Below are 18,430 nucleotides of genomic sequence, written 5' to 3'. Positions count from 1 at the left end.
CACACACACACCTCCTTATACCCCATATAAGGCTTAATAAAATTACTCCAATATACCACAAATAACTTCCAAGCTGTCCATGCAGTGCAAAGAAGGACTTTATTAAAACAATTTATGTAAAACAGCTCTTAAAAATTGTACTTAACCAAATTGCTTCATTTTTTTCCGTTACGGCAGCTTTTTTAATTACAACATATTAAAAACTCTTTCATAGAAAAAAAATATGTTTAACAATGTAATCTACAATTACATAGCAAAAACATCAGTAAAATGTTAAGGCACTTGATCACCAGAGAAGGCCACAAATAGGTGTGTTTCACTCATTTGGTTCTTCAGTTAGCAGGACATACCAGCACACTAAAAACTCTTTTTTCCTCTTTTTTCTCCCTTTTTTTTTTTTTTTGCGTTATGGCAGTAAAAAGGCTGAAGTTATTGAGGAAAAGCAGTCTTTTCTTTAACCTAGTACTATAAAGAACAGACAGACAAGTTAAATTTGGTCCCACAAATTTAAGAAGTGCTCCTTTAATTACACGTAAATTATCGGGGGCAGATATGAGATGTATAAATTATAGCAGGCAAAGCCGGAAACCAAGAACCAGAATTCTGGCAGCGCGCATAAAAGTCTAAAAATGCTGGTTAACCAGAAGATGGCAGTGTGGATCATTAAAGCGCCTGTTGCTTGAATGGATCCTCACATTGGGGAGGAAAAACAAAACAAAAAAAAACACCACCATACCGAAGAGCTTGTGTCCAGAAACTGAAACTTTAAACGGCTCCTTTCACAGCATTTCTTTGACTTTGGTTTGACACTTTTTAAACAGACTGAGAGGAGTGCGAGTTGTGGGCAGGAGGTGTCCCCATGGGTAATGACAGGGCAACTCGGGATAAATCTTCACTATTAAATAGGATAATATGCCTGTTTTTCTACACCGTCTATACAAGAATGAAAACAGGCAGTATATAAGCAAAACAGGATATGGATGAGAAACAACAGCCAAGAGGTTAACCTGAAATATGTTCGAATACTTTGTGTTACTGAGGCTCTGTGGTTTAAGATGGACTTCAGAAACTAACTTAAACTTAATGCCTACAGGGAAGCAAACAGATGAGGTTATTATATTAAAAAGATTTTTTTTTAATGATAGTCCTCCATAATTTCACTTTGCAACCAAAATAAATAAAGATAGCATTGGAGAGGTTTTGTTTTTTCTTTGTAAGCATGCTTGCATGGTAAAAAACAGCATTTAGCTGGTAATAAACTGTTTTCACAGAACTTTATAAGACAGATAATTCCAACATTCAAATTTTCCTTCACCAGGATGGAAGAATTTGTTTGTCTACCTCCTTTTGACTGAGAGTGGAACAGTGTTGTTCCTCTGCCGGTGTATGACTGTCCATCTTTTGTGCATACCATAGCTTGTTTGAGAGGTTTTGTTTAATTTGCCCCACTCACTTTCCCCAAAAAGGCACAAAAGTGACAGCTTCTTGGCAAAAAAAAAAAAAAAAAAATTATATATCTCTCGTTAAGACTGACAGCAAGAGGTCATTTTTCCCCAGAAACATTAGTGAAAAATTAGTGACTTTGCTGCATCTCCCTTAAAAGCTTTTGGTCTCATCTGGAACCTGAATTTATTTCTACTTCAACGTGAATGTCTGGATGTCGGCCCTCCCCACCTGACACAGCTTCACTTCACATGATATAAACCAAGGTCCAGTGTTGCTGTGGTTAGCATGGGTGGAGAAGCATTGGCTGGGCTGGCAAAAAAGAAAAAGAAGTCTTCTCGTTTCTTAAACATCCACAACAAAACTCTAGGTCTCCTCGTCCCAGAGGCAGAGCTGTTTTTGGGGAACATAGTACGTGAAATGGTATCCTTTGCTGCAGCTCTTGATGCCACACTTGTAGGTGGAGCCCTTGCCTGTTGCGTCCCGGCTGCGGCAGTACTTCAGCAGACACGGGTACCACTCCAGCCGCAGGGTGTACGTGCAGAGACATGGCTGCCACAAGTCTTTAGTAGCATGACAGGCCTGAAAGCTGGGTAGCTCTGTTGCTTGGGGCAGAACCTCAAATATGGAGCCGTCCACTCCTGTAAAACAAACAGATATTGAAGCATGTGGCAGTTAAAAACAAAAAGCAAGCAGTCGCGCGTCTGCGCCGATCGCTCCCTTTTCTGATTCCGCTCAATTAAATGCGGCTGTGATCTAGAGAGCGCAAACAAAGTGGCATAAAACAGGCGAGATGCTGCAGTGAAAGGGCAGCTTTGTTATGCTAAGGAGACGCTACGATAGGTCCCTGTGCAGATAACGGCGCAGAGCGCTCGGTGAACCGTGACCATCAACATTGTTTTCTTAATAACAAAGCTGTCAGCTGACAATAGTGCTGTCGTATGAATTCTCCTCAGCTCGAATAATTTGGATTTCGCTGCTATAAAGAATCTGCATCTCGCTGCAAACTGCTTTTTTGAAAACAAATGGTTAAATAATGGGCTGAACCTCTCCGATAAACAAAATTAATCTGCATGCACACACATGCCGTTTCACCCTATTTCATAGTGTGCAAGAAGGCAGTTTGGAGAGCAAAGAGCGAAAGAGGAGAGGAACCTAGATAACATGCACAGTCACACAGTCTTATCATTGAAACCCCACAAGATAATACTTGAAGTCATATCACTAGAATTAAGTGGAAAGAGGTGTCTTGAAGAGAGAAACAGGGAAGATAGTGTTGAGGAGATTAGGAGAATCAGTTCAGAGACGTATGCAGAATTAGAGAGACAATCAGGAGAGGAGAAAGAAAAGGGGGGTGGGGGGGGGAGGGTACAAAAACACCAGCAGAGTTTATGTGAGGTTCAATAATAAACAAAAATCAGATGGCCGCTGACCTTTTTCCAGCCAGTATTTCACATCTGCCTCACTGGTGTAGATGGCCTCGCGAGCCTCGCTACACATGTTGTGGATGTGGTCGCTGAGGTGCCAGGCCCGACTTAGATTGACCGCTGCGCTCATAGTCAGCTGCTCCAGGCCTCTCCGCTCCTCTGCCAAACGAATGGCCTGGGGATTTTTCTGGGAAAGACGTAATATCCTCAGATTCTCCACAGTATATAATCAGCTGAAAAATCTCCATAGCACAATCTCCACCGTGTCATACCTGCCTGAGACGGGCCATGGACTCGCTGGGGATGATCTCATTGCGGTTGAGGCGGGACACGAAGCACAGGGCTTGGTACTGGTTCTGCCCTCGTTCCAGCTCGCCCAGGATCAGCGCTCGGAATATTTTCACATCCTGAAAAAGCCAAAGGGATGAGAAATGAAAAAGCTGAACAGATGACTCCCGGAAAGTATCGGGAATAGTAGTCGAGGCAAGGTTATGATAAGTTGTTGTTTATATGAGGAGAATCATCCAAATTAGAACACATACTGTTTCCATTACGGTACTTAAAGCAGTTCAATGATGTCCAAACAGCTGTCTACTCAAAGAAACAAAGGGTTTATATTCACCTCACCCATAAAGGCTCACATGACAGCTTGTTGATACTTTTTGTCTGCAGACCTGTGCAATGAGGCTCCTATAATACTGTAGTATTCTGCTGTGTCAAATTAAACCTTTCCAGCCTGTTTCTTGTCAGACCTACTAGAATTTCTCACATGCCAGAAATGTCAGACTCAATTTAGCATGCTGTTTAAAGTAGAACTGTACTACTAGCAAAATGTCAATAGTGAGAATTTTCACTCACACACACACACTCACACACACGTTGGCAAATGTGCGAGCGATCTGGCACCAAACCAAAAGGCCATAAAGAGTTTGGTGAGGGGCAAGGCAAAGCATGATGGGAAGCTTCGAGAGTTTGGAGAGCAGAGCAGTAGACCTGTCCTCCTATTCATTAGAACCCCACTCCAAACCCCCTCCTCCTTGGCTTCAGCTCCAACACAGACACACACAGTCCTAAATACCCCTCCTCCGCTTTTCACACACCCGTCTGAAGCAAACAGGCAGCTGAGGAGTAACAGTTTGAAGGCTTTCACTCCCTGAGCAGGAGGAACTCTGGAATAGATAAACAGCTCCGAGATAACCCCACTGAGTTCTTCCACTTCCTGTATGGAGAAGAGTACACCCTGGCAAGAAGGCAATGCATTCTGCCTCACAAGTGTTTACGCTCTGCAGTCCTTTACAGACTGCTTGGATCTTCACTCCAACAGCCACTTTTGTCTGTGAAAAGAGACACTGGCAAGGGTACAATAGCAGCACGGGTATTACACAAGGCAATCCTGTTTGACCCCTGGAAAGAAAATTACTAAGCAAATATTGATTATATAGCTTTATGAGCTGTTCACATGGTACTCAGAGGAACACAGAAATGAGCCAGTGGAAATTATATGCCTCAGCTTTTTCCTGCAGACACAAAACAATAAGATAATGTCAAAGAGCGGAGGAAGAGATATCACAGCGAAAAGAGTGAGTACAATGCCTACAGCGAGAAGGACAAGAGGGCCATTTGCCCCAGAGTGCAGGAGTAAGCAGAGGCCATGACTTCAAGACCTCCCATGCTGCAGACACATAGTGCTACGCTGGGACACCGGGTGGGGAGAAGAGAGGGAGGGAGGGACAGAAAGAAGAGGAAGGTATTCGTGTCAGCCACATGGATTTGCCCCAGGGCTCTCTGGGTAATTACAGAGCAGCATGGCAGTTCCACTAGCTCTGCTTCTCTGGAAGCGACTCAACAGCAAAGCGAAGACACTGATCCCCTCCTGTTGTGTCATTATGTCTCGTGATTAATGATTGTCTAATTTCTACTCTGCGTCTAGGCCAAAAGGGCAAAGGTAGTTTAACAGTGCTTACTGTGGCAACGATTTTTATTGATGCAATTTTGTATCAAAATGACATCATCTGCACACCATGGAAAGTCTTACGGGCACAGTTTGACAGTCATGGTGTTGAAAAATTGGGAGCACAGATTGGGAGCTGTGGCAAGTCGACAGGGTGAAATATTACAGGGGGTACTAAGGGTAACATCCATTCCCATTGTTATGTCTCATTATGGCAAAGTAAACAAACAATAATGATGAAATACCAAAAGGTATGTGTTTTACTGCCTAGTTTTATTGTTTTGGGTAAGTTTTTGGACTTACATTACCTAATTAGGAAGCAAACAGGCAGCGATCAGGTTCCAGAAAATAATTTCCCCAGAAGCAGCTTCTGGCTACACGTAGCTAGAATTAGCATCGGATCAGTTTTGACCTAAGACATGTCAAGCTGTGCAGAGCAAATGAGAAGGTCAGGATGGCAGGAAAATCCCCTTAATTATAGAAAAAAAACAAAAAAAACAAAACATACAAACCCCCCCCAAAAAACAACCCTCCTCCTGGAGATTAAATGCTTCACTTCTGAAGAGCTCCTGAAATGATTTGAAGCCATGCCAAGGACAGAGCAAAGCTGCACAACAAACATAAAGCACGCTCATGATGTATTACTGGGGTAGCGCAGACTATTCTAGGATGTGGCAGCATTATGCTTCAGGTAAACTCCAAAAAAAATGGCTGCACCAGATGTGAGAGCAGAGTTTGTGTGCACCACACCCACCATTCAAACTACAGAAAATTACTCTAGTTCTGGCATTTTGCCAGTAGACTACCTGGCTGGTGGTACTTAAGAGTTTACAGTAGTCTATAGATTTCCATTTATCCGTGTTACACAATTTGAGTTAAAATATAGAAATTAAAACCCTGAAGATCAGAAGTTGAATATAAAACCATACCTGCAAATATTAACCAAAGAGATACTTTCACCTGCATACCTGCTTTAGAACTTTTTCATTGCACAAAGAACCGCTCCAGCTGGTCTGTGGATTCAAACCGGACACTTTCTTGCTATGACCTGGACGATGCTAACCATTGCCCCTCATAAATATATATTTGTCTTAGCATTTTAGTGTTTAGAGGATATAACTTGTCCATAAGTGTATAACGGCTGGCCCTCCCTCAACCTAGTTCTACTGGAGGTTTCTTCCTGTTAGAAGAGTTTTTCCTCCCCACTGTCACCAAAGTGCTTGCTAATTGGGAGCCATCTGATTGTTGGGGTTTTCTGCTTTATTCTACATATTTGTAGCAACTTTACCTTACAATTTAAAGCGCCTCGAGGTGACTGTTGTTGTGATTTGCTGCTATATGAAAAACTGAACTGCACTGAATTGAACTTTTACAGTTTCTGGATGGTGATATTTCTTTTATCTTTATCTTCTGACAGGCCAAGATGTTTTGTAGTCTTCATATTCAGCTGGCAGCATTGGTATATTTTGTGCGCAGTCATGTAGTGAGAGTAGTTAAAATTTAATTACGACCTTTGAATGACAACACCAAACCAGTGCTGAGGACATGTCAGCTCAGGTCACGCTCGAGTAAAATTTCACTGACATTCTGACAGCAAACAGAGTAAAATAGTTATATCATCTTTGCTGCCCGCCAGAAAAAACCACCACCGTTTGGGATGTGTGCAGATGCACTCCAAAGCGTGATAAAGAAAACACAATAAAGGAGTGAAACATGAAGTGATTAAAGTAAGGTTTACACCTGTTGTTATGATGACAGGCAATATCACTAGGAGAGAGTGCGCACTCGTCTTACTGATCAAACAACAGCTATCTCTTTTTACAATCTCCCAAGCGGGAAGGTGTTTTTAAAGTCGCCGAATTATGCAAACAGAGGACTGACAGAAGATCAAACAAATATGAGACGGGGAGGAAAGGCGCTTCTGTGGTCACAGTATGGGGTAATCCCTTCCTGTTGTAACAAAACCTGCTTCATTCGTGTGATGGATTATAGAGAAAGATTTCGTCAGTTCCTGATAAAATACACCACACTGCCAAAAAGTAGACACAATAATTGCCTGGGATGCATATGGCAAGAAAAACAGTAATGCTGGAATCGAGTAGACTTGCTAGAGCTTGAAAGCACCCCTTAATTTCAAAATACTCCCTAAAGAGGAGGTGCCCACATTTGGAAAATGAGTCACCCCCCTTAAAGAGTGTTTACACCTAGAAAAAAAAAATTAGAGTAATAACTTGCTGACCAACATTACAGAAAATAACCACCTTCGGACATTACGAATTAAAAAGGCAACCTTATTCCCATCTTTAAAAAGACTGGCGATACCATAATCAAAGGGCAGCGTATCCTTGAGTTTTTTTTACTCTAGCAGAGCAGCGTAAATGTCAGGGTGGCTATAAATAATCCACACAAGTGCAAATTCCTTAACATTGCTCGCTTACACATAGGACTTAGTCCATTTGCAGACAAACTACCACTGGCCAACAGCCAAACAAGTCTGTATTCATGCAACATGACTGGTGGGTCAAACGAAGACCTGTTAATCAGGAGAGAGGGTAGGGGCTCGTTTCATTGGTGGTTACCTTTGGTGGGTCAGATTATTTAAGAGGTGCACAAAAGCCCATTCAGACACTCAAAGGGTGCCATTTACAGTGAACATTCTCAGACACTGTAACCCAGCAAGACAAACTCCGTCTCCTTGCAGAGTATATACCTGGTTTACAGGCTGTTAAAATAGGAGCCCAGCAATGAAAAGCAGTCCAAACGCTCATGGGAACATTGCACCTGCACTTGCAAGAGATATATGTATCTCAGTTTGAGTGCCATTCTGGCTGAACCGATTCACACTCGATGCAAGGATGGATATTCACGCACAAGTGCACCCACACACACGCACACAAACAGTACAGCAGTATGTGTTCCCTGTGCAGGGGGTTCTTCCTGTTTTCAAATCCCCCCTAAGACCCTGTCTGTTGATAAGGCTGATGGCTGGCTGTGGAGGACTGCTGGTAAGCCACGCTATGATGAGTCATTTGGGATCAGTGTGGGTCTGTGTGGATATTTGCCTGACATAGGACCAAAAAGTTTATGTAATACTTTAAAAAAATGAACAAATAAGATTAAAGTCAAGCTTGTATACTATCAATTGTATACTACTGAGTCGACTGTGTGGGAGGTGATCTGTGACGACCATGGAGAGGACATCGACAGCCTTACTACATGCATTACTGACTATATTAATTTCTGTGTGGATAACACCGTACCTACCAGGACTGTACGGTGTTTCTCCAACAACAAACCTTGGATTACCCCAGAAATTAAAGCTGTCCTCAAGCAGAAGAGGAGGGCCTTCAAATCCAAAGACAAAGAGGAGTTGAAAAGGGTGCAGAGAGAGTTGAGGGGACTGATAAGGAATGGGAAGGACAGCTACAGGCAGAAGATGGAGAACCAGCTTCAGCAAAACAACGTTGGTGAAGTCTGGAGAGGCCTCAGAACCATCTCAGGCCACAAACAGCAGAACTCTCTGCCTGGGAGGGATGTGAGATGGGCAAATGAACTGAATCATTTCTTCAACAGATTTGATTCAACCATGAGACAGTCTACAACATCGGCTGCAGACTCACCCACCCCCACTGCTGCTGTTCCACCTCTGACACCTCAGACACTTCACACCTCCTCTATTCACCCTGCTCACTCCCCCCCACCCCCAACAACAGCATCCAATACACACTCAACACAAGGCTCCAGCCTGTCTCTCTCAACCACCCAGGTTAGGAGGGAACTGAGGAGGATTAATGGCAAGAAGGCAGCGGGCCCAGATGGCATCAGCTCGAGGGTCGTCAGGTCCTGCGCGGACCAACTGTGTGGGGTGATGGAGCACCTCTTCAACCTGAGCCTGAGGTTGGGAAGAGTCCCACAGCTCTGGAAAACCTCCTGTGTTGTACCAGTGCCAAAGACTTCACGCCCCAAGGACCTCAACAGCTACAGGCCGGTGGCTCTGACATCCCACCTGATGAAGACCCTGGAGCGGTTGGTCCTGGCTCAGCTTCGGCGCCTAACAAGCTCATCACTGGACCCACTTCAGTTTGCCTACCAGCCTGGCATTGGCGCGGATGATGCCGTCATTCACCTCCTACATCGTTCCCTCGCTCACCTGGAGACCGCTGGAAGCACTGTGAGAATCATGTTCTTTGATTTCTCCAGTGCCTTCAACACTATTCTTCCCTCGGTTCTGAAGGACAAGCTGGAGAACTCTGGAGTGGACCATCACCTCACTACCTGGATCCTGGACTACCTCACCGACCGACCACAGTATGTGAGGACTCAGGGCTGTGTGTCGGACAGGGTCGTCTGCAGTACGGGGGCCCCACAGGGAACGGTTCTGGCTCCGTTCCTCTTCACCATCTACACTGCAGACTTCTCCCACAATTCCACCCAGTGCTTCCTGCAGAAGTTCTCTGATGACTCTGCAATAGTCGGCCTCATCACTGATGGGGACGACAAGGAGTACAGAGGTCTGACCCAAGACTTTGTGGACTGGTGCCAGCTGAACTACCTCCAGATCAACGCCAGTAAAACCAAGGAGCTGGTGGTAGACTTCCGTAGGCACAAGCATTCTCCACTGCAACCACTGAACATCCAAGGTATGGACATTGAGGCTGTGGACAGCTACAGGTACCTTGGTGTTCATCTGAACAACAGACTGGACTGGACTCATAACTCAGACGCCCTCTACAGGAAAGGGCAGAGCAGGCTGTACCTGCTGCGGAGACTCAGGTCGTTTGGGGTGGAGGGCCCACTCCTGAAGACCTTCTATGACTCTGTGGTGGCTTCTGCTATCTTTTATGGTGTGGTCTGCTGGGGCGGCAGCATCTCTGCTGGGGACAGGAAGAGACTGAACAGGGTGATCCGAAGGGCCAGCTCTGTTCTAGGATGCCCTCTGGACCCAGTGGAGGTGGTGAGTGACAGGAGAATGGCGGCTAAGCTGTCATCCCTGTTGGACAACGTCTCCCACCCCATGCAGCAGACTGTGACAGCACTGAGCAGCTCCTTCAGTGGGAGACTGCGGCACCCACGGTGTGGGACGGAGAGATTTCGCAGGTCTTTCCTCCCCACTGCTGTCAGACTCCACAACAAAGACTTTAACTGAACAAACACACACATCCACACATGTGCAATAACACTAAGTGCAATAATCTTTTCTGGCATCGTTGTATTTTTACTCAGTTGTATATAGCATTCGTATTCTATTTTTATCTTATTGTATATTTTTATTCTATTTTATTCTACTGTATATAGTATATTATTTTATTCTATTCTGTACAGCTGTGTACTGTATTTATTCTTATTGTATTCTAATTTTTGCGTCATAACTTTTGCACTGTCCACTTCCTGCTGTGACAAAACAAATTTCCCACGTGTGGGACTAATAAAGGTTATCTTATCTTATCTTAAAGTAAAAAAAAAAAAAAAAAGGGCAATGTAATCTTTACATAAAATTCAGCACTGTGCAGCCTTCCAGTTTATTCGCTTGTCTCGAGTGATGAAACCTTGTGTTTACTTTTAAAATCCCGAACCTACGTAAATGGCTCCGACTGCCTTTTGAAAACACGTATGGATTTTAAATGTTTGGTGACGGGACAGGGTATTTGCTTTAGTGTGTGAGGGAAGCCATTCAAAGCAGCAGCAAAAAAAAAAAAGCACAGGTTTTTGGCAGGGATTAAAGATCATTTTTGGGAGACAGAGGGAAAGACGCACACAGACAAAAGGAACGGGAGAAAAGCCACTGAGCTAAGACATGCTTTGAGCTGAAGTTAATTACAGACGCCCCAAAGGCAGGAATGTGGAGCCACATTTAGGTCTGGTCACACCTGGCTGTCCAAAGAGCTAACCAATTAGTAAACACTGGCAATGAATGGACAATCAAAACACTGGAAGCCATGAAAAGAAAGGTTTTCCTGTTGGCTATTCTCCTGACAAGAATGCAAAAGAAGCTTACCTTTCCCAGTGCATGAGGGGTTAATGTTTAGGTGTTACACATGAGCACAAAAATACAACCGAAATTCTTTTTAAAAAGACTAACTCTGCACAGCCCACAACATCATTTTATTCATTCATGCAGAATCTGGATACAATTAAGTAGACACACAAACAGTTTATGGGGGACTCTGCATCCAGGAAATGAGAAAGAGGCAAGCAGTGAGTGCTAACAGGGAAGGAAATGAGGCAGATAGATGAGGCATAAACAATAGAGATGGCCACAGTCCCATTCAGCCTCCAACTGTTGTTGCACATCTTTCATATCCGGTTTCAGGAACCACAAAAATAATGGTATTATTCAAACTATACATATTGATAATAGGTTTTATGTAACAACATATCCTTTATGAGCCTTTTTCTTAAAAAACAGAATCTGTTTTATGACAGGAAAGGTGACACGACAGATTGTTGACAAGGAAAAGGGTGTTGTAATGCCTTCCCAGGTGTGGACCCCTATGACTTAACTGCCTGAACTATCACTGACCTAAAAATAAAATAAATAAGTCCGAAGTTTGCGAAGTGGCGCTACCCAAACGGACACAGCCATGAATTTGACAAAAAGAATATTTCAGGAGACAGAAAGATCTGGCACGCTTCAATTCTTTGTCAGTGTCATTGCCAATCTTCTTCATCTTAAACCATCTGTAGTTAGACAAAAATTACAACTATGTACACTGCAAGCCACAACTGCCGTCTTCATGTCCGTCAAAGGCTGCTACCACAGCACCGTGCGGTCCCTGTCCTGATCAGTAAGAATTTTTTTTAAAAAGCTAGATGATAGTCATCTCTCTGCTCTGGTCTCTCCCTGGAAGCAGAGACTGTGAAAATGGGAAGCTCTTTATCAGCAGTATTAAATGTGAACATCTGGCCTTCTGGCGAGAGGAGGAGGGGAAAAGGATAAAGACACCAACAGGCGCAAAGGGGCCACCAGAGGCCAAAGGGGGATCATGAGGAGACCCGAATGGCAACAACAAGACCACAGAAGAAGCTTGTTTTGGTGTTTTGTTTTTGATTTTTAGGGGGGGAAAAAAAAGCAGGGAAAATTATGGCCATGGGTAAACAAACAAACAAAAAGTTCACTTTTAAATACTTCAAAGTTAGCTGAACTCTTCCTCCAGCACAGAGTAACCTTACAAGATCTTAATGTACTAAAACGAAAAGTAAGTGTTCAAGAATGCCACCTCAAAGATTTAAGACAAGAAAGCAGAACTAGGCAGTAACTTCTCTGAACAGAGTCATTTTCCCACGCAAAAAACATACAAAAGGAAAGCAGAGTAGGAGGCGAGGTCTTCAAAGTTCATCCCTTGAGTAAACAATTTGCCACATGGATTTCTGTGACTCACAGATTGCTCACAGTCACCGTTTGGAGTGTGAAAACCTGTGTGCCTTATAACGTACTGAACGTACCTGAAGCAACAACAACACTTCCTGGAACAGGTGACACTCACCCATAAAAAGGACTTTACAAGTTTGTACAAGTGACAAAGAGGGATGGTGTTTCAAGGTTGAGTAAGAGGCAAGGTGTGGCAGCCAAAAGTAAAGAAAAAAAAAAGGTTGCTACGGTACTGTACTAATGTGAAGTACCTGTAACATGGGAAAAAAACACAACAGCCAGTTGTGACTCTTGGCAAACCTCTGCGTTTTACACTAACAAGAAAAAGAACAAAGTGGACTGTCATCGGCCTCCCACGCAGGAAAAAAAAGAAAAGAAAAAGAGTTTGTCTGACAGATAATGCAGTTAAACAATTCTAATGGCGCATACAGCATACGAAGGCTCGAAGAGAACTCTGAATGAGCACCTGCCTAACTGGGTCACACTCTGCAACCCAATGGGAGGGCACACAGAAAAGCTAACCAACCTAACTCCCCACCCTCAACTTTCCTTCTGTGTCTGACACAGCACATGAGGGTGTGTGGAAAAAAAAAAAAACTCCAATCCATTCTTACGGCAAGCTTATTTCTGGGCGTGTGCATAAAGCCTCTGTGCTTTGAAGACCATCACAATGAGCTGAGCTGACGGTAACGCAGGCCTCCGCAGTGAAAGCCGATCCAGTTTGCAAGGTTCAGGGAGAAAAAAAAGAAAACGGACACCGACGTGCTCATCAGTGCCATCATTCACAAGATCCTGACCCAGTTAACGGGATGGTGTAAGGTGCAGATGATCATCCCCATCGAAAAACTCTGAACCTCAAATATAGTTGGTGATTTTTTTGGATCAGCAGTTTCTTTGTTCTCCCACACCCCTATTTTCAAAATTGTTCCAATAACTGAGGTTTTGGTGAGGACAGCAAACTCCTAAAGCTTTGTCACCCAAAGTAGTAAAAACGCTAGTGTGAGCGGAAGCCTTTCAAATTTCCTTCTAACTGATGGTATCAGCTGTTTATTCCTACTATCTCAAACTATGCAGTTCTAGTTTTAAAGTGCAGAAAGAAAAAAAAGATCCTCTGAGCTTTAACGACCATATTAGGTGGCTAAAGGGGTGACAGGAGACTGTCTGCATTTTGTTTCAGATGCTTTTAAATCACTTTTGACTTTTCTTGCTGGTTAGGATTAGGCATTAAAAAAAACAAACCCATAGTTAAGAGAACAAGAGGGATTGCGGTTGGGTTTAAACATGCCACCTGACATTGCACTTAAAGGGCAAAGGAATCCTTTACAAGCATTCACATGCAGTCACTTAAGAGTGACAAACTTGCTACATTATTTAAAGCACACCTTAGATGTATCAAAGGACACCTAGTTATTTGACATCATGGAAATGACAGCAATGCACTTGCTACTGGCCGCCTAACATTAAATTGTAACTGCAGTGCGCCCCACGGTGTACTTCTAATAAGAGTCCCAAGCCCTGATAAGCGTGGAGGTTTGCGTCAAGAAGGAATCGAATCAAACATCTAGGAATAAAAGAAGACCTAAAAAGTCTATAAATCGAAATAGGCCCCGAAATTTAAAACCCTGAAATCGTATCCAGATAATAAAAAGGCTTTACAGTTGCAGGCCAAGGTGCCTGTAACTATAGATGTACGATGACGTGCACCACTGCATCCCAGATCCCCGTGAAGTCATTCACATTCCTGCATTGATGGACAGAAAAGACAAGACACACAAACACCAAATCTGGAAAGACCCAAAACAAGCCCTGAAAGATGAGGGTCATTTCCCTCGCATTGACCTTAAGATGACGGTTTATGTTAAGCTCAGGGTACTAGCCTGTGTTGAACCATAAATTGCAGAATTTAATGGGGTGGAAAGGGGGGGGATACCAAATTGGCAGCTACCTTCTCTATTCAGAGCGACATCTGTGCTGAGATTTGTCTCACAGTGGGGGAAAAAAAAAAAAAAAAAAAAATCTGCAGATCAACGTGAAACATTTCATCAGGATATTTCTGAGCTGCAGACAGATTGCTGCAATTTTACATAATTTAGAGTCGATTCAGCTGTAAATACTTCATGGAGACCCCAGACGGGAATGAAAAGCTCCTTTACTGCACGCTGAAAAAAGAAAAGAAAAGAAAAAAAAGAGTGTAACCTTCAAATGCAATTACAGAATAAGTGGCAGATAATCAACTCCATCCAACCCCATAACGCCTGTGCTTCATAAAAAAAGCAAACCGCACTATCATAAATCTGTTGCTTTGAAGTGAACAGACAGCGGTGTCCACATGTTGAGATTCAGTCAACATGACACAGAGGTGTCATGAGCAAGCTAAAACCACCTTTTCATCTTTTCCATATGCTTACAGACCATCAGAGAACCTTCCTGAAATCGCTGCACGGCTCATACACTGTGATTCATTGCTTGGATAAGGTTGACTAAACTTCCCTCTCACATTCAGCAGACCACTTCACCAGTGTCTAATGGCTATAACATCTACCATCACATTTTGCCACGTATTCACAAAGCAGCAAATAGTAATGAGGCTGCTGTCCCGTGACTACATTTCAGTTCTTTTTTTAAATCTCAGTGAACGAGACTTGCTCTTCAAAATGTGACATTATCTATCGAGCCATCCATATTTTTTGTGTCTCATCATTAGAACTCAGTGTTTAACATCCCTCTTAAAACACTCCGCTTCCCACAGGCGCTCGTCTGAACTATATATTCATGGCAGCTGGAAGTGACAGCTCATCCAACTTTCCATAAATCTTGGGAGATACTGCACAAGACTTGAATGAAAACCACATGCAGAAGAAACAAGGCGGGGGCAGGAGACAAGGGGGGGGGGGGGGGGGGGGGGAGACAGAAAGAGGGGAGAGGTAGGGGGGAGCAGCAAGAGGCTGACCTACAACTGTACAGATAAATCAGGCAGCGGAAAAGTAAAGCGATCTAAGAGGTTCAAATAAACCAAACCATATGTGCAGATGTGATGTGCGCTGGAGTGTGTGCATGCGTGACGGGGTACAGCAACCCTGCACGGTCAGGAAAAGGGCTCCCTGCTCTCAGATCACTGTACGTCTCTTTCTGTGGGTGTCACCAGCGATTGAGGGGTGACGGCCTCTTCTCTTTCAACTCTAAATTAGCTGTTTTGGTTAGTGAACCAGACGTGCAGATCAAAAAGGTCAGACATGCCCACTTAATCCTGGTAAATCTCCCCCTTCACATCTCGCCAGCCTGTCAGCTTCTGTGTGACAGCAACCATCACAGACACATGCCTTTGCTCTGTGCACCCCCACCACACACGCCCCTCTTATGCAAAGCAGTTGTTTTTTTATTTTGCAAGACTGACAATTTCACGAGTCTCCGGATAGCCATTGACAAAAGCAAAACAGTGTCATCTTTCCAAAATGTTACAACTGGTTGGCGTTGGACACTTGAGCTGTTTGTCTATATTTTAGAAGAATGCTAAATATGGCCACTTATGATCAGCTCTGAACGGGACCCTTGAGCTGCAGGGGTTTCGAAGGCCATTAGGGTCTTGGGGGCGTCACATCTAAGGAGCAGCAGCTGTCTTGACCTCGGTGAAACTCAGCTGTGATGGAAAGGGATGAATGAAACTTTATACTTCAGCTTAAATATGGGCTACAGTAACTGCTCAGATTTTTCCCCTTTATTTAAAAAAAAAAAGGCTTTAGGTGTGATTTTGTTTAAGATTCAGATCTGTGACCCTGAATTAAAATTTAACAAAGTAGCTTGAACCAAGAAGCCATTGTTGCGGATTTCAACACCTAAGGGATACACAGATTTGGGGAGAATTGGGGGTTCTGATTATGTGAACGGTGCAGATCCTTGATCAGATTTTTGGGGGGTTGTAGGGGTGGATGGGTGTATTATACCAAAGTAAGGGGGTGGAGGGGCACAGCAGTAGTGCCTTTTAGTTAGATTTGGACTGACTTTAAGGATTAGTGACAAGACACAATTTCTTATTTTTAAGTGGGGACTTCCTATAGTGACTTCCAGGACCACCGAGGGAGTGTTATGAGTCTGCAGGTATAAAATGGGAAGCATGAAATTAAGTTCTTTGTTAATTAGTTCTGATTCTGGAGGGGAAATTGCAGTTATTCAATAACCTAAAATTCAAATGAGCCAGGGGGAAGTATCCGCCTCATGTTCAGCGGTAAGCAGGACAACCTCTTACCCGTTTGAAGTCCACCACAAAAGTGATGAGCGTCCCATCTCCCTGCTTGAACTCGAGTGATATCGAGTCTTTCTCGCTGTCCGCCTCCAAAACCTCCTCGGTCACCAGTCCGTCAGAGAGCCGGACTCGGACCCGCAGCTCCGCAGCGAGTCCCACAGCCACGAGCAGCACAAGGGCGCAGAAACGAGTCAGTATCCGACCTGGAGCCGCGGAGATGCAACTCGCAAACATCCCCGAAGACGCAAAACCGTACCCGAGAGAGCAAAAAATCGAGGCGAAATCCAGAGGTCTCCGCTCATATCCCAGCTGTGTTCTTCTCTTGTGCCGTGTTGTCTCGTCAAGTCTTTTCCCTCATGATCAAAGTTTGGTGGGTCACTCTTTCATGCGGTCCCCCCGCCGTGCGTCAGTACTTTCCACAATTACGGGCACATTCATAGGAATCAGGCGACAAACACACGTCCTCACTGCAATCTCTCCCTTTCACTTCTGGGACCAGTTCCCTTCCATTGAAAGTGTGTCGCTCCGGTGTTGTTGATAAGATCATGCGCACTTCAGCTCCCTCCCGCACCACAGTCAAGAGTCCGATGATTGCACGCTGCTTCTCACTCTGCTTTGTGTTGATGTTCACGTCTTCTCTCTCTCTCTCTCTCTTTTCTTACCTCCTTCTGACTCTCACTCAGTCCCGTCACTTCCTATCCGTCGGTATCCCGCTGCTCGCCTGGCCTCCAAACTTTCTGCGGCGTGTGAGTGAAATAGCGCACTGATGGTAGTAAACTCTTAAAGCCATACCACCCTCAGAAAAGTCTGCCCATCCCCCTAAAGGCCTCATGTGATCCTCCTGCACTCCACAGCAAATGGGCTAATAATACCCCCCTCCTCCACCCCAGCAATTAGGAAAAAAAAGGTGTTTGTAGGGGGATTTGTAAATCACAGCTCCGTGCGTGTTGCTCACGGCATGTAGGGATGATTAAAATGCATGAGCAAACTATACCGTGCAGCTGGCGGTGGTCGTAAAGCAAACAATAACCAAGCAGGTAAAAATGTTGGAAACATAGAAGATATTATCTTAAGTTTAAAAGCCCTGTGATGTGAGTTAATAGGATGCGCGCGGATGTGCTATCTTGTGGAGGTAATATTGGATTAAATGCGCCAAAACAGGGATGTCAAACATAAGGCCAGGGGGCCAAAATCGGTCAGCCAAAGATTTCAAACTGGTCCACTGAGCAGCTTTGGAGACTGTGAAGGAGCATGTAAATTTTTGGTTTTAAACTGTATTTTCACAAGTTTTTGCAGCCTCTCCTACTGATAAAGACTTCCCCTTAATGGCCTCTCCATGGCCATTCATACAGCACCAAAGTAAAAAAGCGGTAGTTTGTGTTTTTCCTTCACTACATTTTTTAAAATCTTCTATAGAAATTTGATTTTTTACAGTCGGTTCACGTAAAAGAAAAAAAAATCAATCAATCAGTCAATAAAGGAAATAAAGGACACTGTGGAGGTAAACAGCAGAGGTGTGGACTCGAGTCACATGACTTGGACTCGAGTCAGACTCGAGTCATTAATTTTATGACTTTAGATTTGACTTGAAAAAATGTTCTAAGACTTGTGACTTGACTTGGACTTTTACACCAATGACTTGGGACTTGAATTGGACTTGAACCGGTTTACTTGAAAAGACTTGATATTTTACCCCAAATATAACATTTAACATGCATATTATATAGAGATTGAAAATGTGACGTCATTCACGGGTAGAACCGCAAAGGATTCTGGGAACTCGTGGCAAGCGGTACTAGCGCACGCAGGCTTTCAATTAAAATCAGTTATACAGCGATAAAAAGAAACACAAAAATGTCAAGAAGCTGTTGTATTATTAACTGCAATAGCCGGTCGCATGACAGCCACGAGAAGCTGACGGGTAAAGAGATCGGTTGTTATCGGATTACGTCGTTGAAGAGAAATTGTTCGAGCCATGTTTCCGAAGTAACAAAGACGCG

The 18,430-nt window shown here is 43.9% G+C and overlaps 1 protein-coding gene across 1 annotated transcript; it reads right to left on the bottom strand.

Moving 5' to 3' along the window:
* Window positions 1-67: 67 nt before the first annotated feature.
* On the bottom strand, window positions 68-17,078 carry oafa (OAF homolog a). Its single transcript, XM_080889960.1, has 4 exons — window positions 16,434-17,078; window positions 3,143-3,277; window positions 2,877-3,057; window positions 68-2,084 (listed from the first exon to the last, which is right to left on the bottom strand). Exons 1-4 carry the CDS (start codon window positions 16,662-16,664, stop codon window positions 1,810-1,812), a joined length of 822 nt encoding a protein of 273 aa, XP_080746086.1. The 5' UTR covers window positions 16,665-17,078; the 3' UTR covers window positions 68-1,809.
* Between the last annotated feature and the right edge of the window lie 1,352 nt (window positions 17,079-18,430).

The sequence above is a fragment of the Rhamphochromis sp. 'chilingali' genome, assembly GCF_963969265.1.
Source record: "Rhamphochromis sp. 'chilingali' genome assembly, chromosome: 8".
NCBI lineage: Eukaryota > Metazoa > Chordata > Actinopteri > Cichliformes > Cichlidae > Rhamphochromis > Rhamphochromis sp. 'chilingali'.
Note: the sequence above shows the minus strand (reverse complement) of the source record. Positions and strands in the feature narration are given on the sequence as shown.